At 27.1% G+C, this 27,089-nt stretch overlaps 2 protein-coding genes across 8 annotated transcripts in view; one reads left to right on the plus strand and one right to left on the minus strand.

Moving 5' to 3' along the window:
* Positions 1-20,086, minus strand: part of LOC141528259 (fibroblast growth factor receptor homolog 1) — a 29,982-nt gene extending 9,896 nt beyond the window's left edge. For 2 of the 4 annotated variants that reach the window (XM_074244211.1, XM_074244214.1), the window contains exons 1-2: positions 19,704-20,086; positions 3,307-3,455 (exon numbers count right to left, since the gene is read on the minus strand). In XM_074244211.1, coding sequence (XP_074100312.1) covers positions 3,307-3,394 — 88 coding nt within the window. In that variant the 5' untranslated portion in view covers positions 3,395-3,455; positions 19,704-20,086. Of the gene's footprint in view, positions 1-3,306; positions 3,456-3,551; positions 3,852-19,703 lie in introns of those variants that run through there. The other 2 variants (XM_074244213.1, XM_074244212.1) reach the window with 2 other exon arrangements.
* Positions 1-27,089, plus strand: part of LOC141528372 (guided entry of tail-anchored proteins factor 1) — an 84,720-nt gene that overhangs the window by 11,190 nt on the left and 46,441 nt on the right. The window lies entirely within an intron of this gene.

Raw genomic sequence — 27,089 nt, forward strand, 5'->3', positions numbered from 1 at the left:
AAAATTAGTTACAGTATTAACAAAAATAAGAAACGAGTATTGTATCGGAATCGTGACTATCCGTACATAGAATTGAGGTAGACGTTCTTATATTCACTCTCGCGCAAGTTCTAAATTTAAATCTAAAGCTTTATAACTCTCTGAAGGCACGTGCCGACCGTAAATAAATTTGACGTGTCTTTAGTTTAACTTCTTTGCTATTTTTTATTTTATTATTTACCTTTTTTCAGTGTTTTTAATTGCAAAAGAGAAATCCTACGGTGATAATGTCACAAGCGTTCGTATTATTACTCAAGTTATTGTCTAGCCACAGTCACAAAAAGAACAATCATTGTAGTATATAAAGTATTACGCAACAATTTTTAAAAATGTCAAAGTATTTTTAAAGTTTGTTGAACTCCAAGTTTAATTATTGAAAAAATTCATGTCGCAAGACTTGTTATTATTATCAATATAAAATCTTATTTAATTTAAAAGGCAAGAATTAGGATAATTTAAAACAATAGAATAATAAACAGAATTGTTATTATTTTTTTAAAACTGAGATTAACTTATTAAAGGAGGGTAAAGTAGCAGATGTCTTGGTTAAAAGATTCTTCTCTTGTCTCACATCATTACATATATTTATATAATACATATATACATAGTATATATTTCAAGCTCGTCAAATCGCGTCCCGCCATTTCTTTCATTGTACAATTGACAATATTAACCACCATTACTCCATTGAATACGTTTAATAGACAAAGGATTGTAACAGTGTTTCTCATTCGTACTTTTTTATTTATATTTTTTCGAAAGTAGATTTGGTTTCAAGTCGTGAATCCTTGAAGCTTAATATTTTTACAGCAATAAAATATAAGTGCGATTAAAAATTTATTAAAATCGGCAAATTGATAAAGAACTCAATAGATTTATTTTTTCTTGGGTTTTAAAATCTTGGATTAAAATCTTTGTAACTCCAGTCGGTAAATATTATCTTTTCGTTCAAAAGAATATTATCTTTGATCGATAAGATCAATTTTTTTTTTTTCAAATTTAAAATAATATTTTTTTTTATTTAAAACTCCACACTTTTAAGATAAAAATAAAATTTTCCAACAATTAATTTTATATTTAAAAAAATATCTCACAGTAAAAAAGTAATACATTGAAATAAAATTCTCATAGTTCATAGGATATTTTAATATCAAACGAGAAGACACTCAATGACCGTACAATTGAACAATTGCCATGTAATCACAATAAAAGCTTTAGTACAACTATTTAAGTGAATGTTTTACAACTTGATTATGTAGTTTCAGTATTTAGTTATGTTTATTATTTAAATCCAATAAAAAATTTCTACGAGAGAATTATTTTTTGACGGTATAGAAAAGGTTTTTCGAGTGTAAGATATATTAGGGTGAAGAAATAGACACATGTGAGTCGCAGGCACAGGTTTTGATTTAGTTTGTCTTCAACGAATTTTTCTTAATGCTGTTATATGTATATTTATGTATATATATACATATATTGTGTATATGGGTGACTATGGTATACTGAACCAGGATGACACGTCGATCGTGGGTGGATCTGCGTACCAGATGTCTTGAGGAGCTTTCTAACCGTCCCATCCGAAATGTCAGGGTCTTTGGACAATAAAATCTTTCGAGATTTAAAATAAAAACTGAATCTTATAAGTTGTATTAAATATTAGTTGAAAATTAAAATAATTTAACGACTGGAGTAGATAAGTGGCAGATCATCGGATGATCGATAATTTTGTGTTTTATTAAAATTATCATAATTTTAGCAGAGTAAATTTATTCAGTAAATTAAATATCAATTTTAATAATTTTTGTGCTGTTTTTTTTTTTTTTTTTTTTTTTTTTTTTTTTTTTACGGATCTGTTTAACAAAAATTGATTGGAATCACTTATCGACATTAAATTTATTATAATAAAACACAACCGATGAAAACTATTTTAAATATAAATAATCTGCATTGGAAATTTTTTGATGAACCAACGCGGCTCACGTTCGCGTATACAATATATATAAATTTATTTATAACAGTGTTCGGATTACCGTTGCTTGGGACAAATAATTCTTAGAAGCTTTTGCGCATCTATACGCTAAAGAATGTTGGTTAATTTATAAGACACTGGAGTACACAACACAGTTAAAGAGAGAATGAAAAAGAGATTGTGATGAAGAAAGATAAAATAAACAATAATAATAATAAATAATAAGAGACAGTTGGATTTATTAGTTGCATAAATTCTAATGATTGACCGTGGACTGCAATTTATGATCTATTCAATAGATCTTCGATTAATCTCCATAATAATTTGTTCGTTCATTTATATCATCATCAGTGTATCCATACGTTAACATTTACATACATATGTAGCGTATTAAATGTATTTTATAATTCTTGGTGCTGTGAATGTGATTTATCTCATAGAGAATATCAAGTTAAAGACTTTTATTTTAATACTTTTTGTTTTTGAATTTTTTTTGTGCCCCGCGGGCAAGATTCATCATCCTAATGTTGCTGCTGGTTATAAAATCGCTACTGAAGATCTTCCAGCAGACTGTATCAAGTGCTGGAGGAAATTTGATCGCTTTATGAGATTCAGCTACACGAATCTTCACTAATGTGTATACATGTGACTAGCGTAGAGATATGGGAGGTATTATAATGAAAGAAGTCAAATAATTCATGATTTCTGGGTGGGAATTTTCAGTACTGATGCTCTTGCTTCTTTACAGCCGATGAAAACACGTTATTTATTTTGTATTAGAATTATTACTATCTTAGTAATCAAAGCAAAAAAGTGTTAATGTGTTGGAAGAAAAAAAAATATTATTTATTGCTGTTCACGTTATTAGTTTTTGTAATTTTAAATTATAGATTAAAATAAATTATTTTTACACGCATCAAAACGCAGATTGTTACTAATTTTCTGTTGCATTCAATATGGACAATGAATAAGTGTTGCTATTTTTTAAAATATAAAAAAACAAAGGAAACCTTTATTAATTATGTTCAAGTAATTGGAATTTAAAAAATTAAAAAAAAAAAAACAATTTTTTAAGAAAAATTTTGATTTCTTCAATTAAGAAAATTTTAGATAGCCACTTAGGTTTTGGTTGATGTTAAATTGTTCTTCTCAAACACACCATAGGTCTTTCGAATAATTTTTCTTGGTTCAAGACGGAAATTTTTTAAATTTCTTAATTTTTTAAATTTAAAAAATTTTTTTCGTTTCTTTTTAATTATAATTTATACAAAATAAAAATTAAATAATTGAAAACTTACCAAGACGAATAGTTCGTGAATGGACAGAATAAATTCCAAATAAAAATAAAAAAAGTGTGATGTAAAATCGGTAATTTTGAGTCGCCATCCTGTCTGGATGCACACACACTTTTTAAATTCAACTAAACTGCAACATGAGACTTCTGCGTCTGAAAAAAAAAAAAAAAACAATAACTCAAAATAAACTTCAAGAACGAACAATGAATTATAAATCGTGGGTGCAACTATTCTATTTAAAGATATACCGTAGCAAATGTAATTAAATATATATTTTTCTTCTCAGCACCTTAACTTCTCTCTTTAGTTCCACGGAATAGATACCCCATATAATATTTTCCAGAGCAAGAAATTTTTGGCAAGTATCCAAAAATGAAAATGCACTCATAAAACGCCGTCTACATTATTCCTGTCTTTATTTTCTTGCATCAACTCTTTTCGTCTTTAACTTATTTAAACCTTTTTCTCTTGCTCTCTTTCTCTCCAATATACCTTACGAGGTATTGTATAGAGCAACACGTGCGTAAAAACCCGCACACAACACTCTACTCGAATAAGACAAGACGAGAACTAAAGCATCCTAAATTCAAAGGCTAAGACGAGACACTCACGAGTGTTTACAACCATCAACTAAAATAGTCCCGGTACGGATAAGAGAAGCATTTTATATTATTATTATTCATGATTAACTTTTGCGAGGGAGAAAGTGCATTCCATTATTTTTTCGTTTATTTATTATCATTATCATTATTAAGATTAAGAACAAATGATAATTCATTCGCAATCCTCTTGATCACACGCGAAATATACCAAAAACTTATGCATATTTTTTTTTTTATTTTTTCGAATGATTCCTATCAATTTATTTATAAATTTTACATATTTTATATTTTTTAAATTTACGCTAATTGTCATTTTATCTTTGCGACAAAATATGTCGCGTATATATCAAGCTTAAAAGCTTATATACGTCATCGGCTTTGTAATGTATTCATGAACGTTTTAATGCATTCTGCAAATCCAAAAAAACTTTTTCAAAAAATTTTATTCTTGTCACTATTTTTGTCAACGTAAAAAAAAAAAAAAAAAAAAAAATGAGAATTTTTTTTTTTACGTAAATTTAGTACGTGAGAAAAATCTAACATGTGTTTTTTTAACCCTTCCACGTGGTTATTTAAAATATTTTCTAAGAAAATATTCACTGGGTTTTTAAAAAAATTTTTTTTTCATATATTTTTGTTACTGTTCATCGTAAATAAACGTATCTAATCGAGCATGTAATGGATATCGTTATTCATTATAAATACTCTTAGAATTTTATTCGAATGTTTACATTTACGTTGGCGTGAAAAATATAATAATATAAATAAATGTGTGTACGTATAGTATGAGTTTGTAAAAAAAAAAAAAAAAAAATTATTAACGCGTTACGAATTAATTTTATACCAGATTATAAATGCCATGTGTTGTAATTTGTCATGGTGAAGTTTTCTATTAAACCTCTAACACTAGGAATCAAAATATACTATACTATTTTATACTAAAACTAATAAAATAATAATATTTAAAGAAGTCAATGGCTTCAAAAGGATTAAGGGCTTTCTTTTTTTTATTATTCAGAATCTCTTTAATTCCGACAGATGAAAATCTCATAATAATAACTAATAACCTAAGATAAATATCAGAGATTTAGAATTAAAGGAGTTTAACTCGGATTTATAATACAAAAAAACCTACAGGAAAAAAAACTATTAAATCCTAACCGTATAAATAAAAATAAAATTTTTACGGTAGCGTTTATATTTTTATTCAATTTAAGGATAGCTATAAAATAATTTAAAATTTTTGTTACACAATTAATAAAACGTTTTCACGTACAATAAAACTATGCAATTGGTTTCTTGAACCGGAAATATATTCTTCTGTGTTCGCATGTCCGCTATAGAAATTGCATAATGGATTATAAAAATTACAAATTCTAAGTCTATAAGTGTTTTATAAATGAACAACTGGATTTTTTAAGAACAAATACTCTTTTGAGAGGTCTATTGTAGTTTAATAATTCATCAAATGAAATTATGAATGTAAATTGTTGAAGGAAATTGTGAATCATTAAATTAAATCAAAACAATTCTTAAAATTATAGATAATAATAGGATTAGATTATTTTTATTTTTGTCTAGAGCGTTGAGTCTAGACTTATGGAGATAGACGTCGAATTATAGTTGAATCGAAAGTTTTTTTTTCTTTTTGTTATATATATGCTTCTTTTTCTCGTACACATAATATATATGTTTATTCTTTTTACTAACTTATAACACGAATTAGGATTAGGTTATACTCGTAATTTACCCTAGGGTGGTCTCGGTAATATTTTTATATTGTTATTTTTAGCCTTCTAAAAGATATTATTCAAGTATGTCATTTTTTTCTTCATCAAAAACGATTCTAACTTTGTTTTAAAAACTTTAAAAACATTTTTAATCAACTAAATGCTTAAAAAAAAAATGTTTTTCTAGAAATCGACGGTCTAATTAGCAATTGGTCTAACTCCTTATTTTTTAGATGATTTTTTAACATTTTGATGTAGCAATAGTCCAATTATAAATTATTTAAATGATTCAAATCAAAATATTATATCTTTATTAGATATTAAATGGCTTTTTAAAGTAATAATAAATTTTGAACTGATTATTTTTCCGTATAAATGGAAAATTCTCTAAAATGGAGTTAGAAAATTTGCTAATTAGAACGTCGAAATTTTTATTTTTACTCTCAATTTGATGCTTCAAAAAAAAAAGTTGATAAAATTTTTCGTCTCTTTATTTATAATTTTACATAGAAAAAAAAATTTACTTGAATCATGTAAATAATTTTGAAGAATTTCATCTTCTTGATTTGAATAGAAAAATTCTTAAACTAAGAAATTTTTATTGGCTTAAATAAATTTTACTTGATTCAAGAATTTTTCGTCTTAGTCCGAAACTCTTCAAAATTATTTTCTTGGTTTAAGAATTTTTTTTTCTGTGTACAGAAGCGAAAAATTTTGATCAGTAAGCTCGGAAATTTTTTTCTTCCGATCCCGACACAAAATCTAACACAATTCGCCAGCGTTTAAGCTCCAGAACTTTAGCTCTTCGGCTCGCGCCAAACCATGTGCCGTTTTTTCATAACACTGCACAAGCTTACTAAATCGCACAAGCTTACACTAAAAAAAATGTAGACATAAACAACGAAACTTATGTGCTTCGCTTCCTCAGCCCCTTTTCCGAGTGCATGCGTTGTGCGTTAATGCATATTAGGCGAGTACAAAAAGGAACGCTCACGTCTTTTGTTCCTAAAGTAGGCGTTAGATTGCATTGTCTAACGGTTTACAAATAATTCACATACATTATATGACTTATATATGTATGTGATGCATGTGTATAATGGTAATGTGCATTCCAAATCCATTTTCGTTGTCTAACGCGTACTAAATCATGAGTTAAAACATTCAACAAACCATCTTGGGTCTCGGGCCTTTGCTTGGGCCCTCGCCTACGCTTTACCGACGATAGATAATACCCGTGACCAGCATAAAGAAACCATTTTATATATATAATAATAAAAATATATAAATGTACGTGCGTTGCCTTTTCACACCACATGTATATAACAATCACTATCTGCTGGTTACGCTATTAGAATATATATTTATCATCGGTGCAGTCGAAGAATGCTCATTTAAAAACTCTTTCCCTGCTACTTTTTTCTTTTTAAAAGTTTTCTTTTTGTAAACTCACCTTCTTTTTTTTTTGTCTTTAAACTAAATTTTTTATCTCCTCATTATCGTACGTAAATACGAAGGTACCTAAGGTGTGTATAAATTTATATATATATTTGTGCAGCGATAATTTTGTCTTAGGTTTAATACTTTAAGAGACGCAGCTTTAAGTTTACTCATGAATTTATTTAAAATAAAACTTTCATGGCATCTCACGATTAAACTATCAATTTTATCGCGATACCTCAAGGCTTTTTTTTTAATTCATTCTATGCATATTTACCGTAGCTTAACATGGTTAAAGAAAAGGGGGGGGGGTGACGAAACAAGGCTTGAGATAAATCTACACAGAATTAAAGGTTCACTTGAGCCAAGAAAATATTTTTCTTTCTAATTATTTTCTTGAGCGAAAAAAAATTTTTTTTTTCGACACAAAAAATTTACTCATCCTAACAAAATTAATTCTCTTGTTTTAAGAAACTAGAATTCAAATTTGCGCGCGCAAGCGCGCGCCTTACTATAGCGTTTGCATATATTTTCATGCTCATGATATATTCGACCAATAACGTTACGAATACCTTGATGCCACATACATTTCATCTCAATTTTATTATGGGACTAGAATTTAAATTTGCGCGCGCAAGCGCGCGCCTCATATTTGTTGTCATGATATATTTGTGTCGTTTATGTATATTATATTCACTTTCAACCAATCATAATGAGAATAGTTATTTTCAACCAATCATATCACGAATAAATTGGTTTCACATACATTTCATCTCTATTTTAATATTAAGAAGATACATATCTTGCTCCAAAAAATTTAATTTTTGATAGAAGTAAATTTTCTTGTCTTGTCTCTAAGAATTTTATTCTCCAGTCAAGAAATTTTTCGTTCTGTGTATTTTTGAATTAACAAAGACGCTAAATTTTTTTTTAGTCAAATTTTGGCTTATAAAAAAAAATTTTCTTTTTCCTTTAGAGACAAATTAAAATTCCATAATTAAAAAAAAAGTCCTCGCCATAGATCAGGATTAAATCACAACCTTACGGTATGTGTTTTTGTTATAACAAAAAAAAATTTTTTTAAATAATAAAAAACTGCAAAGCGGCTAATCGCCGGCGCCACAATTTCCGTTTCCAAGAAATAACATCTCCCTACTTCCTACGAGTTTTAAACATCTGGTGGGTCCAGTAAATTTTTTTTAACTCCGGAAAAACATCCCGACAGTCATGGTACGTTTACGAGGGTCAGAAATCCCCAATAACAAATCTAAATAATTGTATTAAGTATTTAGTATTTATAATCACTTGTTTACACTTCTATCGATATGTTATCAATCCAGGTATTAAGGTAACCCAGCCAGCATTGAACTTGATTGTTTTATCTCAAACTTTTATCAAAAATAAAAATACAAACGTAGGCGATCGTGTAAGATAATAAGTGTCGAAAGATTTAGTTTTATTATTATTATTATTATCTTGAAATGGAAATTTAAAAAATTAAGATGAGGATTGAGGATACAAAATGAGGGAAGTGAAGACTTAATGTAACACGTTGCCTCTATACAATATCTACTGGTATCGTAAAAATCGGAGCCTTTGCCCCCACCGATAGCGAAACGAGTGGGCCACGCTCCTCCGCACGCGTACATCGTCTGATCATCGTAATGGACCGTTTCCTGAATAGAACGCCGCAGACAGTAGTGGTCACTCTCTTACTTGTACTCTTTACTCACGAGACTCGATATATTACCACCAGACTCCTTGCTTCCAGTTTGCTTGTGTTATGTGTAATGAGTAATGTACACAGATGAGTTATGGACCATTACACATGCATCTTATACATGTATTATAAGAACGTTGTAATGTAAATGCGATATATAGTATGTAGTGCATTATGAGTCCATTAATAGCTCGCTTGACCCAGGGATATCTCAGACATGTCACATACCGAATTAACGACCTTTAATCATTTTTATAAAATTAAATTTTTTAAAAATTATCTGTTTTTAATTCGGCTAATTTTAATATTCGAAATAATTGAGTCGGTTTGATCTAATTAAAATTTAAAATAAAATACATAATTTTATGTATAATCTACGTCATTAATTTTGTTTTGTTATCTTTAGAATTTTTTTGTTTTGGTTATTTTTATTTTTGTTTCTACTCAAACTTTTTTTCTCAAGTACGTACAAGCGCATCTGCAGTGCATTAAAGGTCTGGTTCATTAGAGAGCTTCCTTCTTAACGAGCGACAACGCTAGCAACAGCAGGACGCTTTTCCATCGGTTAAATTCAATTCTGAGAATCATTTTAGATCATAACAATCATTTGGAAAGAGTAAATTGCTTTAGAATTTTTAACATTCATTCCTGAAAAGTCAATGACACTTAGATAAATTTTTTTTAAATATTTTTAATCAAGAAATTATTTTTGGGGTCCATTTTTTTAAATATTCAACATGAGAAATTGATTTTGAAATTTTAATAATTAAAAATATCATTAATTTTAAAATTTTTTTTTATTATGTTGAAGTAATTTTAAATAGTAAAATAAAATTTAATGAATTATCATAGAAAAAAATTTTGTCTTAGCTGTTTATGAGATCTTGGGCTCCCTATAATGTCCCCTGATTTTTTTCTATAATTTAATGTCAACGAATAAATTGTTTTGTAGCTTCTTAAGCCACACACTTTTAAGTAATTAATGATCGAATATATTTTTAAAAATACTTCTTCTTTCTTCTATACCATCCATCGGACTATTAATGAGTTTTTTTCTCAAAAAACTGTTCCATAGACTTAGAAAAAATTTTTTTACGCTCGTTATCATTCTTACACAATATTTTTTGTGAATTAGAAAAATATTTATGAGAAATATTATTTTTTGAACGTATCTAATGTAAATATTGTTTTTAATCTTGAAAATAGTATCCCATATTTTTCTCCACTCATTGACTTTTTAAAATATCAACCTAGTGATAATCCCAGGCTGCACTTGAAAATATTTGTAAGTAACAAATACTCGAAGATCCGGTAAAAAAAAAAAAAAAAAAAAAAAACACATTCGTAGGTGTTTATGCAAACGATTTATAGTAATAAAGAAAAGTAAAGAAAAGAAAAATAAATGTAAAGAAAAAAATATGTGAAGAGAATGGAAATTGAATATAATATATATTTTTAGAGGACGTTAACCGTCGTGACTCACTGATCCAAAAGTTTTGATTTTTAAATTTATTTGTTTTTCATAAGTTATTGGTTTTTAAAAACCCAAATAAATTTATTTAAATACGGGGTTGAATTTAAATTTATTAATACAAAAAAAACAATTTTTTTATGAGTGTAGACATTGGCAAACAAAGAGTGGGTTTTTGTGGGTACATTTTTACTTCAATTGCCTCTTATTCTACCAACCATACTGATGTATACACCATGAAATACGCGTGCAGACAAACAAGTTTTATTGATAAGAATGAACCCACATGATTCGTACTTTTAACGACTACTCACTACTGACTCCTTACACAATAATCTTTTATACATATATCCTGAGGATTATACATTTTTGACAATTCACAATGTACAATAGCTAATCGAGGGATTGTTAAAATTACGTGAGAATTTTATATTTGAATATAATTTCACAGGCAAACAGATTCTTTGAAAATTTAATTAAAAGTTCCACTAATAGAATAACTATTTTGATTTTTTGATTCAAGAATTTATTGCCTTGAATCTTGTCATCTTGGCTTTAGGTACCAATATCTATAATCGATAATTATTTCAAGGTTATATTATCTTCGATCGGTACAATCAAATATTACATCTAAGAAAAATTTTTTTAAATTGATAATAACGTTTTCTTCTTAGAATTTTATAATCTTGCTTTAAGAACTAGTTTCTTCATACAAAACAACAAAATAATTTTTTAAAAAATAAAAATTTTTATTTCAACATATTTTGAAAAATATTTAATATTCTAAAAATATATTCAAAGTATGTATGAATTTTTTGAAGCTAGATCGAATTTTTACATAAAATATTTTTTATGAGTAATTTATTTTTTTACACAGAGAAAAAATTTATTAAAAAAAAAGAGCGGTTACGATAAAAAATTAATTTGTTGAAAATTTTTAACAATTTTATTTCTTAGGTGAAGAACCCACAAAATTCTCACAATAACGTTTTTATAGAAAAAAATCTTTAAAATTTGTAAAACAATAATTTTGGATGAAAATTCACAAATTGTCTATCTAAAATTGTTTTTTTTTTTAAATCAAATAAATTTTTTCTCAACAAAAAAATTGCTATGAGAAAAATATTGATTTCTTAACCAAAGAAAAAAACATTTTTGAAAATTTTCACCAATTTAATTTCTTGTCACAATGCTCATTTTTTTCAAAAAAATTTTTTCTCTTATTGTAGTCTAAAAAAAATGTAAAAAAAAAAAATCTCCAATACTTAGCAGTTAAATTATAAATTTAAAAATCAAAAATCATTAAATTTCTTCAACTCTGGTAATTATATCATTAATATAAAAGGACTTTTTAAAACTTTTATTTGTGGCGGTCCCTATAGGCGGTCTTGTAAAATCCACCTGCATTAATTCCGCTGTTGTTAAGTGTCTACGACACGCGACTCTTGAAAATAGTATCCATAACGCCTACAGATTTACACACTCTTATATACATAAATATATACACACATTACTTGATTGATGAGCAACATCTTAAAGTAATCTTTCTCGACCACGTGTGTACTTAAGATCAGAGATTTCGATTAAATGCGTACGAGAAATAATACTAGTAATATTGCCAATGAAAAACAAATATTAATAACGATCACCCCAATAATAATTAAGGTGATACTAATAAAAATAAAAATTTAAAGTCAACGAGTAATTGAATAATATAATATTACACATGCTCAGAAATAATATTGCGCATAGGAGTTATTGGAATGGCAATTAAATCGCAGATCATCGTTGTGACTTATATCGAAAATATTCTACATGTTTTATTACTTGCAAGAATATATAAATAATAGTATAAAATATATAGAAGATGCATCTCTAATCACTCGACCCTGGAATAGAGTAAGTGAGTAATTTAAATGACAAATGTAACTTTAAATTGCATATGTGAATTGGAGCACCATTCAATTGCATAAATATATTATTTAATTTTATTAAACTTTTATTGCTAAGGCCCTGATTGTGAATAATCTTAGCAATAATTTATATTTTTATTTTTATTGTTAAAATTATAAATATTGAATGGCAATAAAATAAAATTTTAAATAATTTAAGAGCTTGCGTGTTTGTCGTCTTATCTTCATAATCCTTATTGATTCTTTAGCATGAAAAATAAAGCTACTCGCCAATCACTCGACCTCGTTGCGCTAGTTCCGCCAATTAAACTCATCGTGAGCATATCGTGGTTGGTTATTGCTCTACGCGGTCTCAAGATGATTAAGACTAAATTTAATGAGATTTCTGGGAACAAATCGAGTACCGTGAGAGTACTTATTATTGTTTTTTTTTTTATTTTTATTTTTTTAATTCGCTTTATGTTTTGCGCCTCACAGCGTGAACCGTTTGATTTGTGAATTACTCTCGATTTGTTGAGGTCAAGCTATTTTGTTAATTTTTCATTGAATATTACCAAAGAATTGTCGCGTCATTTTAATTTCAAAGTTTCGCGGAATGTTAAAAATAAAAAAATTTTTAACAACAACAATAAATGATTTTTATAATTACAATGATAACGATAATACTAATAACAGTGTCTTGAGTATCAATTTATTTATATTAATCTACTGTCTGCTATATAAATCCCAGACCTTGTAGGGCTTTCAAGTGGTTGTCGCTAACACGTGAATAATAAGAACATTGAGAGAGAGTAGAGAGTTTTAACCAACGAGTTGAGTCTGTTTAATCTCGATTGGCATCGAATAACATATATATACGTTTTAAATCCACACGGCAACTCATGTATATATAATTTAATATGCTCCATAGATATATACAGTACGTTGAATATAACATTCAAGGGTGGTCGATTGAGTGAACACGAGTAAATAATAATTTAAAAAAGAAATAAAAATTTTTAAAAATCCTTACAAAAAAATTAAAAACTTAAAATTTTTAAGTGTACATGCGACACTTTTATCTTTTATCCCACGGGAATAAAAGCGTGCCTGGGATTCCGTCGTCTCGAGCATGTGAATCAGGAATAGCCGAAGAAGTTACTTTTAAGATTTATATTTACAAAAAAATAACTTGAGAACCGAACCTTGAAGTCTATCTGGAACGCTGAGTGGTTTTTTTTTTTTTTTCTCATTAATGCCCACTGGCTTTTAATTATGACTGGGATTACATATTACATATTATATATTACATATACGCACATAAAAAATATATTTAATAATAAAAACAAAAAATAATCATAACTTCGTACTACTGTAAAAATTTTTTACTAGTTGCTAGTCAAAAAAATTATTTCAATTGCTTCTCACACTTAAACTATTAATTTTAGCACATAAGTCCCATGGCTTTTTTTGTGAGTAATTTAATGGAGAACAAAAGTGTTAGTATATGTCTTACATATATTATATATGTTAATAATTACTAGCAATCATGCAATCACTTTGTGACTGTCGTGACTTGTGAAATATAAATAAATAAAATTTTGCTTTATTAAATAATGACTTTTGTTAAATTGCACTGTATTTTCTTAACTATTGACGTTTTAAAAAATATAAGCTCATCCCGATGTTACACTCATCAAGAGCTTTCATTTGAGTACCCACATGCATTTTTGATATATTTTTCATATATACATATATATAATATATATAAATATATGAAAAATTGATGTGGGTACTCAAACGAAAGGTCTTGATTAGTGTAATGTCGGGATGAGCTTATATCTTTAAAAATGTCAATAGTTCACAAGATACAAGGTCGTTTAATTATTATTATTATTATTATTATTATTATTATTATTAACATTAAATTATAAAAAAGTATAAATATAAAATATTTAAGAAAATATTTTCTATACTTTAACATCAGATATTTTTAAGTAGACATTTAAAATAAATTTTTAGATGGTTTAAAATAACTCAATAAAAAAAATAGTTAGACTGGAGTAAAAAGTGAGTAGGAGTAAAAAGGTGAAAGAAAAATAATAAAAATAACATTACATACATACATACAAAAAAAAATATTTTTTTAAGAAACTAAATAGATTTTAGTAAGCGGTTAGTAATTCGGTAATTCACTGGAAGATTAGTCTATTATATTACAGAGCGGTCTGGAGTTTAACGATGAACTTAACGACCTGACGGTCAAGATTTAGACGGTCGCCAAGCGAAAATAAATTAGCCATAGTCCTGTGACATGTTTAAATATATATTTGAACCACACACAAGTGAACATAACACGACACACGAAACATGACTTTTCAACGAATATAATAATAATATATAAGCGTGTATTAAAATTTATACATGTGTTTTCTGGATAAGTTAAGTACGAGGCAAAATGAGCCGAAACATAATAAAAGGTAAAATGAAAATATTTTGTTAGTTTCAATGTAAAAGACTATTTTAAAAATTCAATTAATAATTTCTTAAACGTATAAAAATATTTAAAAATAGCAGAATTGGCTAGAGTTCAAAATAAGTCTCGATAATAAAATAGATCATGTAAATAATTTTAATTATAAATGGCCCACTTAGTTTAATCTTGAATTTATTAAGAAATAAATTAACAAAATAAACTACTAGTAAATATTTTAAAAATATCCATAATCCGCGGGTAATATTTCTTCGACAATTGTCGTTGATTGCGCAATTAGTTAGCTGATGACAGAAGAATAAGGCGAGTGAGAATGCGTCTCAACAAAATAATATAAAAAAATTTACTAATAAAACAAAATAAAAATATAAGTATGTAACTGGGTGTAAATCAAGCGTAGCCGCTTCACGGAATCCAAATCATCTGTCTTTATCCTTAACACACATACCATCTTAAATAAGTCCGAACATACCCTACGTCCAACTAATGCCGTATTATATATACATTCGTCACTCTAATAATCTGCAATACAATACACTAGTTACGCATTTTCATCTATCTACAATCATCTACATGTCTTAGATGTCAACGATCTCGATCTCGGGACATAAAACCTTAAGACCACATGCTTCGATGCTTCCAATAAAATATAAAACAAAAAAATAAAATTAATAATAAAAACGATAATCATTAAAAACATACGCGCACGAGCCCCACTAATTCGTCCTGATCCATCTTCTGTGTTATTCACATACATGTATCGTCTTTCACGCTAATTATTCGTGCTCGTTGTCCGTATTAACATAACACTGAAAGCTTTCTCAACCGTAAAAGTTCAAGTTCTTCATGCGAGTCATCACTTAAAAAATTTATTCCAACAAAAAATTTTAAAAAATAATTACATTAGAAATAATAGAAAAAAAAAAAACAATAAACTTTTTTTTTTAGACTGCACTTGATGAGATTATTTGTATGACGGATTAGAAATAAAGGATAAAAATAGTTAACGAGACAGATGGAGAACTCAAGACAAGAAAAAGAAGCAAAAATTGTGGTAACAGGTTATTTGCTTAAACTTTTTTTTATTTATATAATATATATATATATATTATATATATATTATATTATAGTATATCAGTGAAGTAGCAACTCAGCAAACCTGAATAGTTTTGGTGTTGTCACCAGGTGGGTCTCGTCAGGCGTCAGTATTTTAAGCTATATACTTTAAACTCGCGGACGTGTATGATACATATATTTATAAATATAAATATACATTGTACATACATAAGAAATTGATGGTGATGGGTTTTGAAGATCATTATTCAACCGCAGAAGCAACCACTGCTCTTATTTGTAATGCCATTGAAATCTACATCTTCACACCGACTTCTGCGGTCAATTGACCAATAAAAATATCGATAATATCTTTCATTATTATTTTTTAAATTTATCGCGTCTGGGAATAAATAATTAAATAAGTAAATAACAATAATATTTTTTTTTTGCATAATTTTATATCGAATTGCAAAATACTTGTCTAATTATTAACGTATCAGTCTCACGAAATAAATAATTCTAAACGTTGAATCTGATCAGGTATAGAATTATCCAAAGAAAAAAAAAAAAAAAAAATTAATAACTTTTAATTTATATGTACTAGTGTGATCTTAAAGATTTATATATCGTCCTTAAGATATAAAAGAATGATTTATAAAGGTAAATTAATTCCCGAGAAAATTGAATCTTTTGCCGTTTAAAATAATCCGTAGTACGAGTATCGACAGTAATTACACGTCTACGATCGGTTGTCTTGCAGAGGATAGTAGTCAAATAAAAATCAAAATAAATTAAACGTTAGGAGTGAAAATGTTGACGCACTTTTATATTAATTAATATTCTTTTTTATTTTTTATTATTATATTTTTTTCTGTTAGTCTTCTGGATCTTAGTCTTGATCATAATAAAGTATATATCATAACTCTTGATATAATACATTTTGTGCAATAACTAACGATGCATTCTACTGACAATTATTACTGCGGGACCGAGGTCAATGACGCTGTTGTTACAGTTTTATATTAATAATTAATAATTTATTATAAGTAAATTATTTTATGATGATTATTTATTAACAAAAAATAAAATGAATAGAGTTGGGTGGCGTGTAATAAGAGAGTACTTCAAGTACTGCTATTATTCCATTCTGACAGAAGTTTAACCGACAATAATCAGCTCTACTCGTATCGTCTTATATACGTTATGTTATATGTATTAAATAAACCACTCCAGTAGCATTAAAAAAAATACAGATCAAAATTGTCTGTGGTGGTGCTCTTTGTGTGTATGAAGAAAAAAAAAAAATAAGAGTATGTAGTATGTAGTATGTAGTTATGGGTTTTGTGGCCCGATGGCTGTGCTGGTGTGATCTGTCAAATAAATCCCAGCCTTCTTCTTGTACTTATGCTTGTCAGACAGATCTGTTGTACTTTCTTGCTCCTATATATACACTCCGAGTATAATATGTCAGTATCACATGAGGGTACTCACTGAATAAGGGAGTTGTACACTTATATATACATCTTATACTTAACTTAGAGCATAGCAGTTTATTCATTAATATAATCCCGGGTTAACAAAGAGATTAGAGGAGAACGCAGTCGAACAATTGTGACACTGTCTCATCTCGGAGTTTAAAAGTCAATTCATTATTTTTTATACTTTTTTATTTTACCAGAGGAAGTCAAATTGCCCTCCAAGAAATCATTTTTGATAATGTTCCTTTTTTTTTTTTGGACACTTCCCAGTAAATCATTCAAAGTAAATTTAATTTTTTTTTCATCCCAAATTGTCAGTCTTCACTTATATTAATTTGTAGAAAGAAATAATTTTGCTCGTAATTAAATAGATTCAATCTTTTTGAATTATAAAAAATGAATTCTAAAAAACGTATTTTTTTTAACTCAAAAATTTATTGCACGCCTCATAAATGAAGCGGGTGAGGTTGTACTCTACTCGCCGCACAAAAATCAAGCGATTTCTTGAACTAAAATTGTCTCTATTTTTTATCGCACTTGTAGAACAATATTTACACGTAAATTTAATGGAAAAATACTAATTTCAACACTTATGAAATTTTTAAAAGACATTTTGATTTTTAAATAAATTAAAAAAATGTTTAAAAAATTATTCTGTGGACATTCGGCTGTCAAATGTCCACTGAAAAAAAAAATTAACTTGAATCAAGAAAAAAATTCTTAAACCAAGAAAATAATTTTGAAGAGTTTCATTGTTTTGATTCAAGACCAAAAATTCTTGAAACTTAAACCAAGAAAAATTTCCAAACTTTTTTAAAAATAAATTTATCTTAAATCAAGTTAATTTTTCTATCATTGTATGTTGTAACAAGTAATAAGTAGTAAGTCTTTATAGAGAAGATATATTATCGTGTCCATGGAATCCGCTTGAGATAAATAAATTGTACAATAGGAGTTCGTTAGTCCGCTAATTGATCTTACAGTACGGCATTAGCTATTACGATTGCATCGATATGGCTCGATTAATCTAAAGAAAGTTTTGTACCATGAGAGAATACCGTCACTGTAAACGATAAAATTTATTTTTAAAAATCAATGACCAGATAATTAAAAACGATACTGCAAAAGAACAAATTAAAAACATAATTAACGATTATTCTAATGGATACCATAGCTAGCAATTGAATTTAATTAATAATGATCTCTTTAAAAGTAAAAACATTTATGTACGTCAATTCAATTAGTCCTTAACTTATTTTCTCAAGCTAATAACCAAGAAAAAAATTATTCTTTTCAATGTGTCGTAAAAATTTTATTAGTCGTAGTTTTTTTTTTTTTTTTTTTTTTTTAAATAACTTACGATTAAAACCTTTAAATAGTTGATTGACGCATTATCAGATATTAAGAAAATATGTATTAATAAACATTGATCCAGTTTCGCGAATAACTGACATCGTAAATTCAATCCGAACGGGTTGAGTCACTCAGTTCAATTGAACTGTAAACTGTAAATGCATTTATAATGTTAGATATTACACACTACTGACCTTATCTACATCATACATGCTTAAAAATTTTTTTTTATTATTTTTATGGCTATTATTAATTTCCCAATTACCTCTTCATAACATCTTATTTAATGGGTGTAATTTCTACGAAAAACAACATCAGAGTAACATCAAAATAAGAGTTGACCTGTAATGAGATTACAACTTGGATATAAATGAGCTTCCGGTTAGTCAATTTTACAGCCAAGTGGTTTTGTCTTCAAATATATTAGGGTACGAGATTATTCCAAATGTAAACAGACCTTGAAATTTAAATTATTTAATTTCTATTAGACTTTTAACTATTTTTATTTTTCTTTATGTCACAAATTACTAAGAAAATTAATTTTTGTAATTTAGAAGAATTTTCTATTAAACTGCTGGTTAAAGATATTTAGTTTTCTTAATTTTAGAAATTACCTCGCGTATTAATAAATTTAGACTCGACGCATAACAGAAAAATAAAGTACTTTATTGTTTTTAAGAGACATACTTTGTTCAAGATTTTTTTTTCTTGAATTAAAAGACACGCGGTAACGTTGGTTTAAGATATTACCGATTTTTAAAAAATGGCGCTAAAATAAAAAAATTTTAAACAAAAAAAAGTTCTGAATTTTTAAACTATAAATATAAAATTCTTGAAAGAAAAAGAATTTGATTGTATCGTTTAAAATAATACCCTCGTAAATCAAGTGACAATAGTTATCGATCGAAGATATTGGGATCTTAAGCCAAGATTATAAAATTCAAGGCAAAAAAAAATTCTTGATGCCAAACAACTGGTTATCTTCAAAATAAATTTCCTAGTTCAAAATTTATCCTTTCAAATCAAATTAATTATTCTATTAGTGTATAAATAATTCAAGTAGCCCATTTGAGGTCAAGATAAAAAATGACTGACCTTATTACCATTAATTTATTTATAAAATATTTTTCCTCTAAAGATAATAAGCTATTTAAAATAAAAACTTACCACTAACTTAATTGAAAAAATCACGTTAAATATAATTTATGTCTTGTTTAATTTAAAATCTTGATTCAATCAGTCTCACAGTCTATAAAGTTATAACTTACGAAAATCCCTACCGGAAGTCTTATTTATTTATTTATTTATTTTTATTATCAAATCACTGACACAAGTAATTTATTTTCCACTGCCAGTCACTTTAATCCCAAAAATGCGATACACATCACTAAAATAATTGTTTTGTGTAAAAGTCAATTTTAATTGAAAAAAAAAAAGAACTTATTTATTATTGATTAGTGTTAATGAAGTTGAAATAAAGTTAGAGCAATTAACGCGGAGCTTCTAAGGTGATTCAAGGAGCGACACTGACCGACGTTTATCCAAGGATGCTCTCAGGAAGCTCGGGGCGAAGTGCCAGAGCGATGCTTGAAATAAACCGCTCTCGCCCACATCTCTCTCCGCCAACCCTCGTTCAACCTTCCCCACCACAATGCACAACAGTAGCTGTATATCTGTATATCTTTATATGTGTACATATATATAATATATACATGAGTGTATAAGAAGCTGAATACAACTTAGACGGTTACTTAAAAAAGTTTTCTCCCCACCAACATCCCCATATGACACCCACCCTCTCTCCTATACTGACGCCGTGTGTCAAGAGTCGGCGCTTTGTCGTACGCACACGTGCGTATAGTAGAACGGCACATAATCTTTGAGTAGACACTCTACTCTACTCTACTCTGCTCAAAACTACACACTACTCACTACACCAGTCGCATCGCGGATGTGATATGTGATGCTCCGCGCTCACATTCGTCTAGATCTCATTTCGAGCTTCATCTCTACTCAGATAATATATGTTATGCAGTAGATATGCTACACATGATACTTTAGTGCTTCCCGCCTTCAATTCATCTTCTTATGACTTCTCATCAATAAGATTCTGATCTAAATGTCTTCTTATACATCACTTTTTATGTATGGCGCATCGTCATTATAGGTATTCATTTCAATCATTATTAATTATTACGAATAAATTTTTTTTTGTAATCATTAATATCACAGAAAAATAAATTAACATTTTTGAGCGGTAAAAAAATTTTTTTTGGCTCAAAATAAATTTTTTTCCATCAAAATTTAGATTCAATAAATTTTTAGGTTGAGAAGATAATTTTTGATCTCAAAAAAATTTATTTCTTGGTCTAATTATGAAATTTTGTGTACTCCAATGGGAAGCTTGAATATCAAGGAATTATTTACGTGGGAAAAGTTATTTTTTAATAGGATATCGAAATCATACTGAGAAATCAATCGATAAGATAAGGATAGGAATCTTACTAAATTTTTGATTAATCGGGTTAGTCGATCAATCGAGGCTAAATGTATTCGGAAAATATGTTAATTTTTCAGGTTCTCGTCTGTGATATCGTTCTAACACAGTGATTGATTAAGATGACGAATCTTGCGGCGTTTGATGATCTAATATTAATATTTACATATAGAATCACTTATGAAAATGCATATTTAATCAAAATATTCGTCAAAATCGATCATTGTTAGTATATTAAAAAAAAAAAAAAAAAAAAAAATACTTATAAAAAATAATCATAAATAATCTGAATTTTATGTTGGAAAAAATTTTAATGATAATAATAAGAGTAGTTCAATATTTATTATTTCATTACATTTAAAGTTATTGTTATAGGCTCGATAGAAAAAAATATTTTAATTCAAGAGAAAATATCTTCAATAAGTTTTTATGTCGTTTAAGAAAATTTTATTTGATTCAAAAATTTTTCTGATTTTTTTAAGACTTTCAAAATAATTTTTTTCTCAAATGAACATTTTTTATCTTGAATCAATTTAATTTTTTTTTCAATGATATATTTCATTGATTTTTTAGCAAGAAGTTAAAAATTGATAATTAATTAAAAAATTGATTTCTATACATGCGATGAAATTTATGTTGACTTTGTAAATACCAGTATGGATGGTAATTTACGCACAATTCCTAAAAATGTAAGAATTATTAGAGAAATCTTATGTTTTATTGACTTGATTTGACGATAATTAGCGATCTCATTCTTAATAATATTTTCAGAACGTATAAACTAGAAGCAAAAATAAATGTAAGGTAAAAGCAATTTATGAGATTCGTATTTAGGATGAAAAATAATGAATGAACTCTTTATAATACATCAATAATTAATTAAGTTTCTCTAATTAACATATATTGTAACTCCTATAATAAACTACAGTTACTAATTAAAGTATAATTCAATAATTGTCGAAACATTTTTTACAAATTCGTAGCGGTAAATCTTTGAAAACTCGAACTTAGAACCATCGAACATGTGCAAACTTTTGAAATCCCATTACAAACGATTATTCAGGTGGTAAGTGCGAGGGATGTGTGCACCACATGACAGTCTAAAATTTTTTGTCTTTTAAAATTAGCATTTGGACGTTTAGATTTAGAGATGAAGTTTCGTCCTCAGGATATTTATAGGCTTTTGAGTATTTCATAGTGGCTTTACACTATTTGGGACGTACAAGAGAAACCACTGGTTTTACTATTGCTGTACTACCATAGTATGCTACATAGGACATGGGAAAAAAAAAAACACGTTTAGGACATGTGTTACCCTCAACCACCTCGGGCCCATCTTTGTCCCTGACATTCAACACGACCAGATTTTACTCTTCTAATTTTTATGTCTCTATTACCAAGTCAAGTTCTCTCACACACTAAAGTTTCATTTGAGTAAAAAAAAAATTTTTTTTTTTATTAGGATTCTTCTATAAATTAAAATATTTATCAAAAGCTATTTTAAAAATCATCTTTATTTTTTTTTCTATCTAAAAAACCGGAAGAAAAGCCGTGAAAATTAGAGCATCCGTTTTTGAATCCTTAAACGGAAGGATCTAAGCTCACGTGTCAGTCAGATTTAATTATGAAGGCGGGTACGATTTTTGAAATTTGGTAAAAAGCGGAAAAAAGTGATCATACACGAGCCGCCAACCAGAAATCTGGAAAATCTATCTATAATATTATATATTGTTTTGCAGTTGTTAAACAAGTTCCAGCTGTTTCAACGGCTACGGTACTTAATACGAGGATACTTTTTCACATCCACTTCCTCTCTTGATTTTCTTATTTCCAAAAAAATGTAACATTCCAAGATCCGGTATGTTATTTTTAAGAATTGAAGTGGAAGTTAAAAATATAATTGTAGTTTATAAATTTATGCAAAAAAAAATTTATTTGAACCGAGAAAACTAACAAGAAAATAGTAAAACTTATTTTGAAGCAAGAAAATTAAAAATGATAAGCAAAAATAAAAAAAATAGATTTAGACGATTTTCAATAGAATTTAAATAATTTAAAAAAAAATTTTTTTTTAGTAAAAAAAAGCATGGTATGCTTTTTAAAAAATATTTTTACTTCTACTCTTACAAATTTCTAGCAATAAAATATTTTTTTTTTTTTTAATTACATTATCTTGCAAACAATAAAAAATGTTCGATTCAAGAAAATTATTTTCTTCAAAATTTCACTCTTGTTAAAAATTTTCTTTTTTTAATCAAATTATTTTTTATCTTGGTAAAATTTTTCTATTTTTAATTAATTCTGTAATTCTTAAAATAATTTTTAATTGATTGATTAATTAATTTAAATAAAATCATCTTCATTTGGGAAACTTTATGAGTTATGAAAAAAAATTTTTTTTTTTGTAAATAAATATTATTTTTAATAAATTGTTCAATCAGTAACAGAATTTAAATAACAATATATCTCAAATTTCACGAGAATACCATTTCTGGGGAAGTGTATAAAATAATTCCGTCATCAGCGTAATGTCCGACTGCGTTTCGAGGGCGAATAATCCTAAAGGATAAAAAAATAATTTCTAAGAATATTTTTTTTTTTCATCCGGTTTAAAAAACCGGAAATATTTTGTTGACTATTTAAAGTATATTTATTTATATATTGTTCATCTAAATTTCCATAAAAATAAAAAATATATTTTTATAATATAAACATAATTTATTACATGCATGCGATCCGTAAACAATATTGCAGCTTAATCTCCATGGAATTATTATCACACATGTATAATTTCCCAAAGTCCAGTTTCGTTTGATAAACTCATACAGTTGTTGATACATAAATTATGAGAGCACGTGCTTGAGACTTGACTTCCGGGCATGCGTTTATATAGATGCACGCTATGGAATATTAGAAAAGCAAAACGTAAAATAATAAAGAGTAAAAAAACTAACTGGGAGTTTATTCTGCAAGGTGGTCGTAAGGAAATCTTAGCAGTTAAATAAATAAAAAATAAAAAATATCCCGTGTCCCCATCGTCTTTTTTATTTTATTATTTTTATGGATACTTTTGAGTTTCTTCTAAAACTAAATCTACTTTACACTTGTGATCGCTCACTCCAGTTGTCAACACTCCGGAACTCATGAATTTTCTGTCGCTTTAAGATATTCAACGCTCCCTTAAACTCTCAGATCATATTCAACTGAATTTGAAGCAAAATATGCCGTTTTTATAGAGAAAAATTTTTGTTTCAATGTTAGCCATATTAATTATCGCTTATAACTAGTTAAATATACTTCCAATTGGAATGAAATTTTTCATTAATACTTATTCTTAAATTATAGGTAATTTTTTAATTAAGAAATGACCTTGTATCTTGTGAAATATTGACATTTTTAAAGATATAAGTTCATCCCGATGTTACACTCATCAAGACCTTTCATTTGAGTACCCACATCAATTTCATATATTTATATATATTATATATATATATGTATATATGAAAAATATATAAAAATGCATGTGGGTACTCAAATGAAAGCTCTTGATGAGTGTAACATCGGGATGAGCTTATATATTTAAAAATGTCAATATTTAAGAAAATACAGTGCAATTTAACAAAAGTCATTTTTTAATAAACCAAAATTGTATTTATTTATAGTTTACAAGTGACGGCAGTTACATAGTGACTGCAAGGTTGCTAATTAAAATAAATCGTTTTCATTTGACAGAAAAATTTATGTTGAATAGTTTTACTGATGATATTAAAAAAAAAAAAAAAAAAAAAATTTGAATTATCTAAAAAATATCTAATAATGGATGGAAAAAATAATAAATACTAATTTTTTTAATTATTGTTAATTACGCTCTAAAATTAACAAAATTTCCTTATATTTTGAAAAACAAAAATATTTATTGTCCAAAAAAATTTTTTTTTCAAATGGAGTTTAAATTAATAGTTCAATTACACAGTAAAAAATTTAGTGTTAAATATTTAACACTTTTATGTGTAAATTTAACATTTATTATGTGAAATGAATACATAAAAGTGTTAAATTAACACAAAAAAGTGTTAAATATTTAACACAAAATTTTTTAACGCATTGACGCAAAATTTTTTACTGTGTACAAAACTAGAGTAACATGTGGTAAAATTTCAAAAAGTATGATTTCGGTTCATTAACTCAAAATTAATTCCTATTGGCTAGTCAGTACTTACTAGTTTATTACATTGAGGAATAATAATATATTTAATGAGGTTCTCAAGATCATGTGTTATCCACCTGAGACAGCTCGACTAGACCAGCACATAATATCTACACATATATGTACAGAAGTAATATAATATAATATAATATAACATAACCGTATAGTAAAACTCAAAGTTAAGTTAGAGAACCTAAACTTGTTGAATCATTAAGGATGGAAGGAAGCAGTGACCGGAAACCACGCACGAAGATGTGACGCGTAACTTTTTATTTTTTGTCTTCGTTTAACTCACGCACCTCACCAACCAACTAGCTTATTAATTCACTCTGAAAAATTAAGATGTAATACTTGAAAATAAAAAAAAATATATATATGGGCACATAACAATCGAGTTTAGTACGTGAATTTTAATTTTTAAATTAAACAATAATATTTATATTTTTATTGCTTGTTAAATATATATTCAGCACAGTTTGGTGCGAAGCTTTTACTACTAAATATTTATTTTCCTTGATAAATATTTTCATTATTTTATGTCATCAGTGAATAACTTTTAAGAGCTTCTGTCAAATAAATAGTCAATAATTTAATCTGTAGAATACATTGGTATTAAATTAGTGAGTTTGTATCCAATTACACTAAAAAGGAAATAGTAATTTGATATTTTTATAAATATCATCTTCTTAACATTTATACAACAAGTTATTTATTTATTGTTAATTTGCAAAAAACTTTTAATTTTATTTTATAAACAGTAAAATATTCATATTTTATTTATTATTTATTCAATATTTATGGTTGTTGCTAACATAAAAAAATTTTTCAATATGTAAGACATAATTTAAAGATGAACTGTCAAAACACAACTCACCCTACCGGATATATTATTTTATTCTTGTTTTTATGATCACTAAAAAAAAATTCCCAGGTCACTTGTTTAGAAAAGCTCATCGTGTATTATATCGAGTTTCCGTATTTTTACTCATTTTAGACTTTCTCTAAAGGACAATCTGTCTGGCTACTTAATGTTGAGTACAGTAAGTAATATATTACCCTGAGAACTCAATACAACACATGGAAAATTTAACATGTGAAGAAAATTCAGTAGTCGGTTGGTCAGTCGCGTTAGTCTGTCAGCAGTCAGCAAATTAAACCGTAGAAATACAAATATATAGTCTCACTTTCACGGACTTAATATTTATCATTTCACAGTTAGATAATTTAACATGCTTAAATAGATATTAGAATAAAAACAAGTCTAAATTAACATGACGGTAAATAAATTAATTAAGAAATGTAATTGATATATATATATATATATATATATATATATATATACGTACAAACTCATAGAAAATAAGTTTGACTTGAGAAAAAAAATTTTGAACCAAAGAAATCATTGTGAAGAATTTGATCTATATTATTAAGAGAATAAGCAAAATTTTCTAGATTCATAATTAAGAAATAACCTTGTATCTTGTGAACTATTGATATTTTTAAAGATATAAGCTCATCCTGGAGTTACACTCATCGAGACCTTTCATTTGAACACCCACATCAATTTTTCATATATTTTATATATTTATATATATGAATATATGAAAAATATATTAAAAATGCATGTGGGTACTCAAATGATAGCTCTTGATGAGTGTAACATCGGGATGAGCTTATATCTTTAAAAATGTCAATATTTAAGAAAATACAGTGCAATTTAACAAAAATCATTATTTAATAAGGCAAAATTTTATTTACTTATAGTTCAATATTTTTTTTTTTTAATTAAGTCAATGCCCATATCTTCTCTTGTAATTATGGACTATGGAACAATTTTTTCCAATATTAA

This window comes from Cotesia typhae, unplaced genomic scaffold, assembly GCF_013202065.1.
Source record: "Cotesia typhae breed Kobodo isofemale line unplaced genomic scaffold, CoteBio_Ctyphae contig_43, whole genome shotgun sequence".
In the NCBI taxonomy this organism is placed as follows: Eukaryota; Metazoa; Arthropoda; class Insecta; order Hymenoptera; family Braconidae; genus Cotesia; species Cotesia typhae.